Here is a 13,482-nt window from a genome sequence, read left to right as displayed (position 1 = left end):
CGCCGTAGCTCGCAACGAAGTTGGTTTTTTTGTAAGAAGAGTGCTTTTCGATTCAAGATGGACGACGAAATCAGACTCAATACCATAGTGAAGAATGCATTTATCGACTTTGGTTGACCCAAAGTACAAGAACTAACCTCCTACCTGCATTATTTCATACTGCGATGCATTGACATGTCGAATGAAACTCGAAATCCCAGCGCTCACGCAAACTGGTCCCGGCCGTTCTCAGTCAACGAAATAGAACACATACAATTAACTTACGTCATCATCAAGTACGTAAAGTACAATTTGTGACGTAAAGTACTCAGAAAGAAGCACACCACGCGCTGGTCGAGACTACGCGCATTTGAGACGCCAAGACATGAAAAGATAACTCTCTTTTCCGCCATAGTGCCTTCCCTTGGACTGCAACGAAATCTAGTTTCGGTAGCTTCGCGAAGTGAGCTACGCGTAGTCGACTTTGTCCAATTAAGGACAGGCTTTAGGCCTAATTAGAGTGAAATAGCTTTGATAGACCTTCAGCAAAAATTAAATACAGAAAAAATCACAAATGGTCCATATTAGGAGCCTGGGCGCCCAATATGGACCAGTGAAGCGGCCTTCACGAATCACTGTAAAAAGCCCCCTATACTTCAAAATAACATGCATGATACAACTTAGTGTGCAAGTCAGACTAATTCAAATATGCTTTAGATTTAGCTGTTTCGGGTTGATGAGAGCATTATTTGAAGCACACCAGGAAACTGAAGGAGCTTATCAAAAACGAGTGAAAATATGTGAAATTATCAACTTCCACAAAAAAAAGACTATTTGTTATATTTTTTGAAATCTCGAGGGCTAGTTATAGGTTATTTTCAGCAAGCTTCTTAATGAATTAATTAAAATTGCCTTTAGTTTTTATTTTCTTCGATTTGTTGAAGGTGGTCCATATTAGGGGACTCACACATACTTTGAGGTTTTGCTATTATTTTGTGTTTGCAGTAGAAACTCGGGGTACACACTGTTAAAATGTAACAAATACTGCCTTAGCTGTGACTGTCATATAATTATAGCCATTTTTGTGTTATGAAAGCTTTGGCTGTGGACAGAAACGATCGAGTCCGTTTTAGGCGGCACATTTAGAGTGAACGCTGCCAAAAGTGAAAAAAAGCGAAAAAGCCTAACGGTTTTGAGGTTTGTGTTTCTGCAACTGTTTTGACATGTGCAACTCATCCAGAGAGGGTGAATAAAGCGAATGAAATTGTTTTGAGCGCTCTAGCGCCGTTAGTTTGTCAGAACAGGAGGTGGTCCATATTAGGAGCCGGTCCATATTAGGAGCCTTTCCCCTACACACATACACACACACACACACACACACACACACACACACACACACACACACACAACTGTAACTGTTCTTTTCTTGCTCCTTTGAAATCAACATGTTTCAATAGTTTCATGCCCGACAAATAAGTTGACTTGCACCGGCACGTTGAATATTTTGTGTATTTCAAACCATTTTTTTTTTAAAGCGAGTCCGGTTTAATTGTGTGTGGGTTGTGTGTGTGTGTGTGTGTGTGTGTGTGTGTGTGTGTGTGTGTGTGTGTGCACACATTGTCAAGATCATGCAAATTATGTTTTCTTCCCCATTTACACAGATGTTCAAAAAGCTATTCCGCCCCAACAACCGCTGGGGGCCAAATGACGGATCCAACGTATCTCGTGACGTCGACTCCGTCTTCGCTGACGTCATACCCAGCATGAGGCGACGCAAGCCCAGGCGCGAGTGTCCTAGCTCGTCCGACTTTCCTTTCGCATACGTGCACAGGAGCTTCCTCCGCCTTCCAGACTTTGTCACAGATGAAGGAAGAGAAATTGCGACGGGGAAAGCCGGGGAGGGCATCTTTTCAGGCGTGTTGGACTTGGAGGTAATATCGTTGGGAGAAGAAGGACCGGTGGTAGAAAAAAAGCCGGAGGAAGAGCACGAAGCAGAAGTCACCACCAGCACTCCCGTGGTGGTAGAAAAAAAGCCGGAGGAAGAGCACGAAGCAGAAGTCACCACCAGCACTCCCGTGGATTAACCAGTGCATTTGATTTATGATGCACATTTTGTTTCATTGTTTTATGTAGGGTGGATGTTGAGGGTGAGTTGGTGGGTGGGGGTGCTTGCGGAGAGTTAAAGGTGCCGGTAGAATAAGGATGTTTGACTCCCCTGAGTGATCGGGAGAGTCTTAGGAATGAGCAGTGTTAGGCCGTCCGGCCGGCCGGCCGCCCGTAGACAAAAAGAATTAACGTTGAGGTTATCTCGAATAGTATTTAATCAAGAGCTTTGAAACTTTGCACACTTCTAGGGTTTGATGATCTCCCGACATGACCCCAGTTAGGTTGACCCTCGTCATATTTTGGGGTCACAGCGGGGTCGTCTTCGGTTCATAAAAAACTTAACACTGAAGATTTCTCTGATGTTCTCAAATGTCACACACCTGTGGGGTTTGATGATGTTCAGACATGCCACACATGTGGCTGGTTTTTGTCAAATTTCAAGATCACAGCATGAAACCGTTTGCTTGAGAAGATCTATCACTACTAGCAATATCCACTGAGCTATCAAGGAAATAAGGTTCCACTCCATCAAAATATGACGTCTATGTTTGATTTGAGGTCACAGGTTAGTGTATGGGGTAATTTAGTCTTGGCTACCATGCTATGATGTCATTGTGTCAGAAATTAGGTCACTCAAGTGTCTGAGTATACATTTTTGTCTTGACCAGCCTAGTATCAATCCTGTCAACTTGGATGCAACTGCCAACTGGGTAAAAAAATAAAATATTTGTGTTGTTATTTTCTCTTTTTTTTCTCAAAATTGAGAGTGTGTTGAGTATGAGGTTAGTGATGGTGGTGGGAAGGGGGGTGGATTTGGGGTAAGTTTGTTTCTGGGATATTCTTAGGATTGAATAACTAAATGAGTTGATGTGTCAGGTCGCACTAGGATCAAGTTTTGGACACTGAGTAAAGAAATCAACGGTCTCTTGGACATTATTTGATGAGTGTAGAACATGATAGAGGTGAAAAGATTAGGGCAAAAGAAGTAGATTTCATTAAAAAAAAAAAAAAAAAAGACCAATGCTCACCGCCCCCCCCCCCCCCCCCCCCCCCAAAAAAAAAAAAGACGAAAGAGGCAAAAAAGATGGGTTGCAGCAGCCTTGCATGCAACTGAGGTCCCAAAAAAAAGGTTAAAACAAAAAATGAGTGTAGAACAGCTAATATTTTTGATCCACATACAGTAGAATCCGTTTTTAAGACATCAAGCAATCTGAGAAAATAGGGTCTTAAAAGGGAGGAAGTCTTCTTTGAAGGTGGGCTTGTTGGGGGGGGGGGGGGGGGGGGGTGTTGTTCCATTTTAATTTAGTGAGTGTAACGTGGGACACGAGGAAGGGAAATCGTATAAATCATTTGCTTTTTGACTCACATGCGAAGCAAAAGTGAGTCTATGTACTCACCCGAGTCGTCCGTCCGTCCGTCCGTCCGTCCGTCCGGAAAACTTTAACGTTGGATATTTCTTGGACAGTATTCAGTCTATCAGTACCAAATTTGGCAAGATGGTGTATGATGAAAAGGCCCCAAAAAACATACATAGCATCTTGACCTTGCTTCAAGGTCAAGGTCGCAGCGGCCATAAATGTTGTCTAAAAAACAGCTATTTTTCACATTTTTCACATTTTCTCTGAAGTTTTTGAGATTGAATACCTCACCTATATATGATATATAGGGCAAAGTAAGCCCCATCTTTTGATACCAGTTTGGTTTACCTTGCTTCAAGGTCAAGGTCACAGGAGCTCTTCAAAGTTGGATTGTATACATATTTTGAAGTGACCTTGACCCTGAACTTTGGAAGATAACTGTTTCAAACTTAAAAATTATGTGGGGCACATGTTATGCTTTCATCATGAGACACATTTGGTCACATATGATCAAGGTCAAGGTCACTTTGACCCTTATGAAATGTGACCAAAATAAGGTAGTGAACCACTAAAAGTGACCATATCTCATGGTAGAAAGAGCCAATAAGCACCATTGTACTTCCTATGTCTTGAATTAACAGCTTTGTGTTGCATGACCTTGGATGACCTTGACCTTGGGTCAAGGTCACATGTATTTTGGTAGGAAAAATGTGTAAAGCAGTTCTTAGTGTATGATGTCATTGCTAGGTTTAGCTGAAGGTCAAGGTCAAGCATGTGAGTCGTATGGGCTTTGCCCTTCTTGTCTTGTTTTGGTGTTGGTGGTGGTGGGGGGGTCGTGGTATGACTGTTCCTCGTTCTAGGCGGGGTGGGATGGAGGTGGTGGAGGTTGAAGAGCATAAGGCAGATTGCCAAAGCGCTCGGGTAGTGGAAGTACACTAGGTTTGGCTTAGACATGATTTCGATCGAAAAGCTAACAAAACGTGGCGTTATAAAAAGACAGCTTCGATCGTTCCTTGTTGCAACAACAACAACAACAACAACCAAAAAAGACGATTTTGTTGATTCGCTTGGAATGACAGGTTGTGTCACAAGGAAGCTCGGATAAAAATTAAAAATTAAAATAAAAAAAAAATGTTGGAGGGGAGAATAACGCGATGCAGGAAAAGGGCATGGTCTATTTCAATAACCGTTCACATCATATCGCCTGGACACAACGGATCGAGGCACCTCTTTGTATCCCAACGCCTTGAGTTTTATCAAATTGTTTTCTCAGAGTGAGAAGATGAATTACCACTGCAGAGTTTGCTAGTCTGACATTCTTTAAAGAGAACCAGTCGTTCTTCCATTGTCAAAACTCACGGTTCTGCTGACAGTTGACTTTTTACGTATCGAGACGTAGACCTCACCCAAAATGGGAATACAAGAAAATGTCTTTCTTTATTTGGTGTTTAACGTCGTTTTCAACCGTTCAAGGTTATATCGCGACGGGGGGGAGGGGGGTGATGGGATAGAGCCACTTGTCAATTGTTTCTTGTTCACAAAAGCACTAATCAAAAATTTGCTCCAGGGAGAATGCAAGTTTCCAGTACAAAGGACTTAACATTTCTTACATACTGCTTGACTAAAATCTTTACAAACATTGACTATATTCTATACAAGAAACACTTAACAAGGGTAAAAGGAGAAACAGAATCCGTTAGTCGCTGGGGAGCATCGGGTAAATTCTTTCTCGTCTCAACCAATATGGGACTCCCCCTAACCCGCGGGGGGCATACAAGAAAATAAATAAATGAATAAATCACACACAAACATAATTTTAAAAAAATAATTTGATACGAATAGTATTAAAACGTATGTCTGATCACACGGGTTGTCATTAAACGCTATTCGGGTGTTTATTGAAACTGGAAGTGCATAATCAAACGCATGGCACCGTTTTTGGCAATACACTGACAACTTGAAACCACAACAGAAAATGAAAAAGTCACAACGGACTCGAGGTCAGCTGGTTCGCGTTTCTTACCTTGTCTACTAAGCATAAGGAAAAGGATAAGGATAAGATTCATATAGTCCTGTGAGGTTACCCTCTTGGAAATGCGGGCTGCTTTCTCCCTGGGGAAAGCGAGCTGCCATACAGTATACGGCGCTACCCTTTTTTTTTCTCCGGCATGCGTGTATTTATGTTTCCAAGCCCTGAGACTTTTGCTGTGAACTTGGGTTCTTTATCGAGGAGAGTCTGCACAAAGTTGACTCTGGGAAATAAATCCCTCGCCGAACGTGGGGATCGAACCCACGCCGATAGCGACAACTGGTTTTAAAGCCAGCGCAGCTACCGACTGAGCTATTGCCCCGCCAACTACGAAGAATTCTAACATTATAATCATTAGAGCGGCGTGGGAAGATGCTACGATGTCGTCTTGCGGCTAGCACTCGTTATTTCGTGTATTTCAGAAAAAAAACTTTGTTAAATTTGACGTGCTAATTTTAAGTAGAGTGAATGCGACCATTTATAATCACTATAATTTGGGCAGATTATCGAAGAAATTCAATAAAATTCATTAAAAAGAGATGATTTTCTTTGCGTGTGTGAGTGGGGGGGGGGGTACTGCATGTCTATGGTTTTGTTTGTGTCTGTCTGTCAGTGTGTGTGTGTGTGTGTGTGAGAGAGAGAGAGAGAGAGAGAGAGAGAGAGAGAGAGACAGAGAGACAGAGAGACAGAACTGCAACCACTCTATCGTACAAACACCATTCTTTCTGTTCTAACGCACAACTTTATTTACATGCTCTTTGATCCTGTCTTTACAGAGGTACAGAACACAGTCTCTCTCTCTCTCTCTCTCTCTCTCTCTCTCTCTCTGAGTCTCTCTCTTTCTCTCTCTCTCTCTCTCTCTCTCTCTCTCTCTCTCTCTCTCTCTCTCTTTTCAACACACACACATAGACACGCACGCATGTTTAAATACTCCACTGAAAAACAAGATGAGTAGGCCTAGGTGTTAATGAGATCGCCGACTACTAACTTCGCAGCTCTATATGAAACTTGGCCAAAAAATTATTGCAACAATCTTTGCACGCTAAGAAAAGCATTAAAACACAATTTATTTTAGTTGAACTTTATATGCCCGAGGACCCCCTCAAAAATGGCCGCAAAAAGTGCCTTTTTTGGCCTCTGAAACGGTTGACACCTACCGCCTTTGACAAAAGGCTACATAAAGACTAAAGAAGTCAGGTGCATAAAACAAAATGTTCTGAACAGGAAATTGAATGGCCTTGCCAATGGTTGTCAGAAGTGTTTGGTTTGTGCATATTCTGATTTTTTTTGCAGATTTTAAAATACGGGGCTATGGATTTTGTCAGGTTGATTTTAGGGGTGACCTTGTTTGACAGGATGTGACAGGATGTGACAGGATGCCTCTACACAGTACCATCAATCGGACAAATGATATGTACAGCTGACATAATTACCTTTTCGAGCATATAAAGTTCAACTAAAATAAATTGCGTTTTAATGCTTTTCTTAGCGTGCGAAAATTGTTGCAATAATTTTTTTGCCAACTTTAGAAGAAAGAATTCCCGCTCCGGGACTGAACCGAAATCGGCCGTATTGTCATTTTCAACCGAATGAAATGGCAATTATCGCATGCAACAAATCCAAATACAAAAAGACTACTAACGTTCCAAAATTCAGAATAAAAAAAATTAGAATGTAACACAATTATTTTAATGTTGAGCCATGTTCAAATGAAAAATAGTGTATGCCATTTTGCTGACTGACAGTCCCACTGCAGTCCCCAGACGCTGCCAGCTGTACGGAGAAAAGGAGGACCTGGAGAAGACAGCATCGTTTTTGCCGCTGTCCAGGCTAACAATGTTGACGTGTGATCAAGAAGAAGCTGACTATCTCAATTCTCCCCCTCATCTCGCAACATAATTTGTAAATAGTCTGTCAAAAAATGTCTATGTCTATCAAATCTGTGAAGAATGTAGGATTGTGCTTTTTCGCGTATTGGCCGTCATTTTTCAAACATAATTACAGTGCAGCAAAACGTTTCACAAGAATGAGATCTTGGCCTCAGAATGTAACTGCTATTCTTTTTGCATTTTCACTTGAAGATTGTTATTTCGTATCGTTTATAGTTTTCTGTGATACTTTCGGTGCACTAATTTGTGCATCCTTCAACTTCATAGAACGTTGCAGTTGGCGAGTTTTGATTATTATCCAGGCTGAGAACGACATTCAAACGGAATTAAACACACCAGGTCACTAAACTCACCGTCTCAAATCTGGCCAAGCTGTTACTGGACCGGCACGGTTGGCCTAGTGGTAAGGCGTCCGCCCCGTGATCGGGAGGTCGTGGGTTCGAACCCCGCCCGGGTCATACCCAAGACTTTAAAATTGGCAATCTAGTGGCTGCTCCGCCTGGCGTCTGGCATTATGGGGTTAGTGCTACGACTGGTTGGTCCGGTGTCAGAATAATGTGACTGGGTGAGACACGAAGCCTGTGCTGCGACTTCTGTCTTGTGTGTGGCGCACGTTATATGTCGAAGCAGCACAGCCCTGATATGGCTCTTCGTGGTCGCCTGGGCGTTAAGCAAACAAACAAACAAACAAACAAACAAACTGTGCAAGCAAGAAGACCATCCCTCGATCCACTTAGTCCCATACCACAAATCAACAGCCTGTCCATAGTAGGAATAGTTTGCTGAATTACTTTCTTACATAACCACTATTGGCTTTTACGAAATTAATTCATCAACAAATCCATCTCACAACACAAAACTGTCAGCATTTTGATTTGTGGGATGTGTCCAAGTGTCGGGATGTTCTTATGTAGGCCTACATGCCGGGCCAGACTTCAGATGGTCAGCCGAACTGTTTTTATTGGAAGGATGTTTGTTTGGTGTTTAACGTCGTTTTCAACCACGAAGGTTATATCGCGACGGGTAAAGGGGGGAGATGGGATAGAGCCACTTGTCAATTGTTTCTTGTTCACAAAAACACTAATCAAAAAAATGCTCCAGGGGCTTGCAACGTAGTACAATGAATGACCTTACTGGGAGAATGCAAGTTTCCAGTACAAAGGACTTAACATTTCTTACATACTGCTTGACTAAAATCTTTACAAACATTGACTATATTCTATACAAGAAACACTTAACAAGGGTAAAAGGAGAAACAGAATCCGTTAGTCGCCTCTTACGACATGCTGGGTAGCATCCGGTAAATTCTTCCCCCTAACCCGCGGGGGGAGCCGGGCCAGACTTCAGATGGTCAGCCGAACTGTTTTTATTGGAAGGATGGTGTCTCGACTTTTTGGTGCAACGTACATACACATACACCACACGGCAATCACTAATACCCGAGAATTCTTGTATTCACATTTGCACACAGCACTCTGCCCTAGATTCACCGCCTAAGGCCCCCCAAACAATATATGTTGGTTTAGGGTAACCCGACCAACCCTATTTTTTCCAGCCGACTCAAAAAAAACTAAACTTTTGGCACATTTTGCGAACCATAACCGAGACTAAGGGAAGTAACCTCATTTAAAATGAACTAAATTATAAAAAATATTTAAACAAAATATTACAGGGATCGCGTTTACCGGTAATTTCCGGTATTTTACCGGTTAAGATTCGCCAATACCGGAAAAAAAGTGCATGTCGGCCAGACGTACGTAGAGGTTACATGCCGAGTCTCAGTGATTATTAAAAATAATGGTCGAAGTTAGCGGATCATGAAAAATGCGAGCTTCAGCGAGCTTTTTCATGACCGCGAACTGAGACCATTATTTTTAATAATCACTGAGACGAGGTGTGTAACCTCTTTATTCCTCCTTTCTTCCGTTATTCCAAAAAACCAGGAGTTTTTGTGCGAAAGTTTGATCGAATCCGAATCACTCAACCAGTCAACCTGCGCAGGCGATCGATTAATGCGCGGTTGTATAGTTCCGTGCAAATCATTCCATTCTGTTAACACTTCTTTTCAGTTTCCCTGTTTTGGACTAAAATCAAGTACACAGATATGCTGTTATTCTGCTGTGGCGGTAAAGGCAGATATTGTGTGTTCTGTTTATGTTTTAGTATCGCTTAGTAAATGTTCTTTCGTCAAATGGGACTAGCAGACGAACTTTTGCACCCGTGTTCCAACGTTAATTACTGTATGAAGTTCAGTTTTCTGGGGAAAATAGTGTATGAAACCGCTTTATGTTGTTTAAATTGATGAGATGTGTGCATTTGGTTGCGTGTGATCTGTTTATAAAATGAAATATTGTTGAAAACTGACCGTCGGATTGCAGTCAGTGTTGTCGAAGAAACTGCGTTAAAAGAAGGGGAACTACTCTTGTCGCCAGAGTATGAGTTACTTGCCTTGGGAATTTGCTTGTGATGAACGGTTTGTGCACGGCAGATCTAGATTCAGAAAACAACCGAACTCATGGATTTTATATGGAGATTCATGTGTTCAGGCCTGTAGTTGTTAATTTAAATGCGGTATGTTTGTATTGTTTGCTCCAGAGATGTATACTTCGTACGTATAGAGCGTTCGGAACTTTTCAGTCGCAAAAGTAGTACCGAAACAGAACAGCTTCTCAACCCATTGCACTATCGAGGATTCAGGCTGTTGCTGGCTCGTTATTTGTTTGGTTGCTGGGTCATTATCGAAAAATAACTAGCTCTACAAGTTTACAGAGGTAAAGAAGCAGAGGGGGGAATAACGATTGTTATTTGGTTTGACCGGTAAAAAAAAAAGTAGTAATTACAAAAATCGTTTGTCAGTACGAGGGAGAGAGAGAGAGAGAGAGAGAGAGAGAGAGAGAGAGAGAGAGAGAGAGAGAGAGAGAGAGAGAGAGAGATATTTGGATGGCTTGTTGTAACAGCGCTACAATGTTGCGATTATGTCTCCATTGATGACACTTGATGTCAATGTGTCAAACATGACGTCAAAATTCAGACATCATACTTTTCGCGCCATTTCTTTCGGTTCCCGGTCCATCGTGATCTTTCAGTTTATGTTATAAGGGCCGTCTAACTATAGCCGACATAGCATCATACCGGGAAATCACGTACTCACACCAGCTTAGATCTTTGTCTACATACAGTTGATTATTGTGAGGCGAGTCGATTGCGATGAAGAAGCAACGATCTTTACGGTCTTTTCTACCCTCAAGAGGCCTTTGAATGAAGGAACTGAAAGTGAAAGTACTTCACGGCCGAGTACATCTGCAGAGCCCGAGTCTCAAGCGGCGGCAAAGAAACCAACATCGGCATCTTCCAATGTCAAACGATTTCAGGAAAAATGGTGCAAAGAGTTTCTGTGATTGCGGACAGAGGGGGAGGGGGAGAACTTTCTCATGTTTTGTGAAGACTGCAAAAAAACACGTAAAAAAAATGGTTACACAAGAGGTTGTCGAAATTTTCAACATTCATCTCTCGAAGACCATTCAAAATCGCTAAGTCATAGAAATGCTGTTGGCTCTGCGCGTGAAAACTTTTTGACAACAAAGACTAGGCGAAAGTGAAACTGTAACAGTAAGTAACTAGTGAGTAAGTCTTCCAGTTGCGTGATTACTATTTGCTTTCCTATTTTATTTCGGAACTCTCTCTCTCTCTCTCTCTCTCTCTCTCTCTCTCTCTCTCTCTCTCTCTCTCTCTCTCTCTCTCTCTCTCTCTCTCTCTCTCTCTCTCTCTCTCACAGCGGCTGCTGATGTGTCACTGTCAAGTTGTGTGACAGTTGCTTTGAGGGGGGGGGGGGGGGGGGGGAACGTCCGCATATCACTGACATTGATTAAATGTATTGTAAGTCATTGTTTGTCTTTTACTGGTTGCCTTGGCAAGCTTACCGATTTTCGTGAGAGACTTGTAGCCAGCTCATGACGTCATACCGGTTTGAAAAATACCTAGCGCGATCACTGTATTAAAAAAAGGCCGACCTACCGACCCTATCTTTTTGTGGTCACGTTACCTTAAACCAACATATATTTGTGTTTGGCCTAATGCTAGATGGAGAGCGGAACGCCTCATACTGAGTGGCCCATAGCCATTGAAGGCTGGGGAGAAGATAAACACACAGACGGAAGACGAAGATGAAGACACCTACTACTTGTAAGTGTGTGTGGCCAAACAGTTGACACCTTCCAAAAACCTTCTGTTTATCGCATTTTTCCTGCTTCGAGCTTGCACGCTGTCAACGTTAGTCAAATGGCAGGTGTGACTGAGATCGTAGAAAAAAAACCACACACGATATAAATATGTCATATGTAAATCTTCAGGGTCGACTGTGGCGTATGCAAAACGCAGACCTCGCTTTTGATGTAACAACCAGAAGCTACCAGCTTTACTTTATGTGGGGAACATATGAGATGAATGTGCGCGGCATTTCTACACTCCATTCGTGGTTACCCCAGATGCTACCCATGTGGGACCCAGATCGGCTAACTAGGCCCCAGAAGACATAATAATATGCAAAATAACATGGGGCTCACATGCGGTGCTGGTAGGACACACACCAGCTTTTCGGCAGTTTAGAAACCGTTCGCGCAGCTGAATGCCAAGTTTCTTTTTGCTTTGCCTGACTTTCAGAGCTTTTCCCCAGGAATCATTACACACGAAAGACGCCTCAAAGTCTTTCTCTCAGGAATGAATCCTGACACAAACAGTTTCACTTTCTGAAGTTATTGCTTGCCTGTATTTCACTCACTTCAACATAATCATGATTGTATCGTTATGACTAGATCAAAACCAGCTCATAAATAAGCGTCGAACGCGTACGACACAGATCGTGCTTAAGGTACCAGTCACTGAGATGTGGTCTCGGAAGTGTAGGGTATTTGTGACGTCGTAGACTTTCTGACGTCATCCAAGTCCACAGTGAACTCATCGGCGTGGGAAGCTCCGAGAAATGACGTCACCGGGCCGATTTCCTTTTGGATGAACTGGAGGAGCTTAGGAGTGTGTCCACCGTTTTTGTCCTGTCCGTAGCCCGTGAGAGAGAGTTTGTGAATCACAGGTGGTTCCTCTGATGACGCTCCTGTGAAGATGACTTGATCCGCCTGAGATATCCATTTGGTAGAAACCTGTGTGTTGGAAAGGGTGAACTGTGATAATTAATAAACTTACTTACTTACTGCCTTTCACGCCTGGTGGCGTGTAGGGCAGCATATAATTAATAAAGGACAACATTAAATCATTATTTCAAAAACTGGTTTTTGAAGGGAGATAATTCGTCACATTCAAAATTCCAAGCCAAAGCAAACATGGATTATCTCTCTTGAAACAGTTGCCCTCGTCCTACGGCCTTCTTTGTCTTTGCATTGTCAACTCAACCATGAAAACCCTGACTGAAATCTTTTTTCTTGACTTTGACCATGACATATATAACGATACTGCTTTAAATTTATGATTATTATCTCGCAACAAACCTGATACATATATTCATGCTCATATGAAGAAATGTAAAACTTGCATTTGGAGACAATCTTAGACATGTAAAATTGTAGGCAGAAACTCATGCTCAAACCATGTGCAGTAATCGACATCAATATCAAATCATTTTCTCACGCTTATTTCATTCCCTAAACTTAATTGGTAATAGAATGAGAATTGTTGAACTTCGTTTGAAGCCTTACACTTAATTGTCCCCGTGCAAGGGATGTAGCCTGACTACATATCTGCTGAGCATTAATTTGGGAGACTGTTCTTGAATTTACCCGGAACTTTTTAAACCTGGCATCAAATACTCACCACAAATACTTTTGAGATCCCAGAGTTCTTTGGTAAGTGCACCGTCCATTTCACGAAATGGTAGTTAACCAAGACGAGCATTTTCTCGGACGATGATTGGCTGTTCACGGTCACCTGAGTCGTCGATGACCGATGATTGCCGAAGATGCTGATCACGTGGACGCTTTTCGGGTCACGTGATGATGTTTGGCACGAGTACGAGGTTTGGTTTTTACCGAAGAGTCTTGCTGTAGCTTTGGCAGGTGGTTTTCTCTGTATTTGGCAGTCATTGTAATTTGCTGTCACAAAAGAAAAAGAAACT

At 42.3% G+C, this 13,482-nt stretch overlaps 2 protein-coding genes across 2 annotated transcripts in view; one reads left to right on the top strand and one right to left on the bottom strand.

Annotated features, from left to right (window-relative positions):
* The window catches only part of LOC138978435 (sodium-dependent nutrient amino acid transporter 1-like), a 51,022-nt gene extending 48,077 nt beyond the window's left edge, over positions 1-2,945 (top strand). The window contains exon 8 of the mRNA XM_070351175.1: positions 1,641-2,945. Within this exon, the coding sequence (XP_070207276.1) occupies positions 1,641-2,063 (423 nt within the window). The 3' untranslated portion in view covers positions 2,064-2,945. The remainder of the gene's footprint in view (positions 1-1,640) is intronic.
* An 8,268-nt stretch (positions 2,946-11,213) lies between these two features.
* Positions 11,214-13,482, bottom strand: part of LOC138977811 (uncharacterized) — a 20,872-nt gene continuing 18,603 nt past the window's right edge. The window contains exons 5-6 of the mRNA XM_070350418.1: positions 13,182-13,459; positions 11,214-12,514 (exon numbers count right to left, since the gene is read on the bottom strand). Coding sequence (XP_070206519.1) covers positions 12,236-12,514; positions 13,182-13,459 — 557 coding nt within the window. The 3' untranslated portion in view covers positions 11,214-12,235. The remainder of the gene's footprint in view (positions 12,515-13,181; positions 13,460-13,482) is intronic.

The sequence above is a fragment of the Littorina saxatilis genome, linkage group LG10 (assembly GCF_037325665.1).
Source record: "Littorina saxatilis isolate snail1 linkage group LG10, US_GU_Lsax_2.0, whole genome shotgun sequence".
Classification (NCBI taxonomy): domain Eukaryota; kingdom Metazoa; phylum Mollusca; class Gastropoda; order Littorinimorpha; family Littorinidae; genus Littorina; species Littorina saxatilis.
Note: the sequence above shows the minus strand (reverse complement) of the source record. Positions and strands in the feature narration are given on the sequence as shown.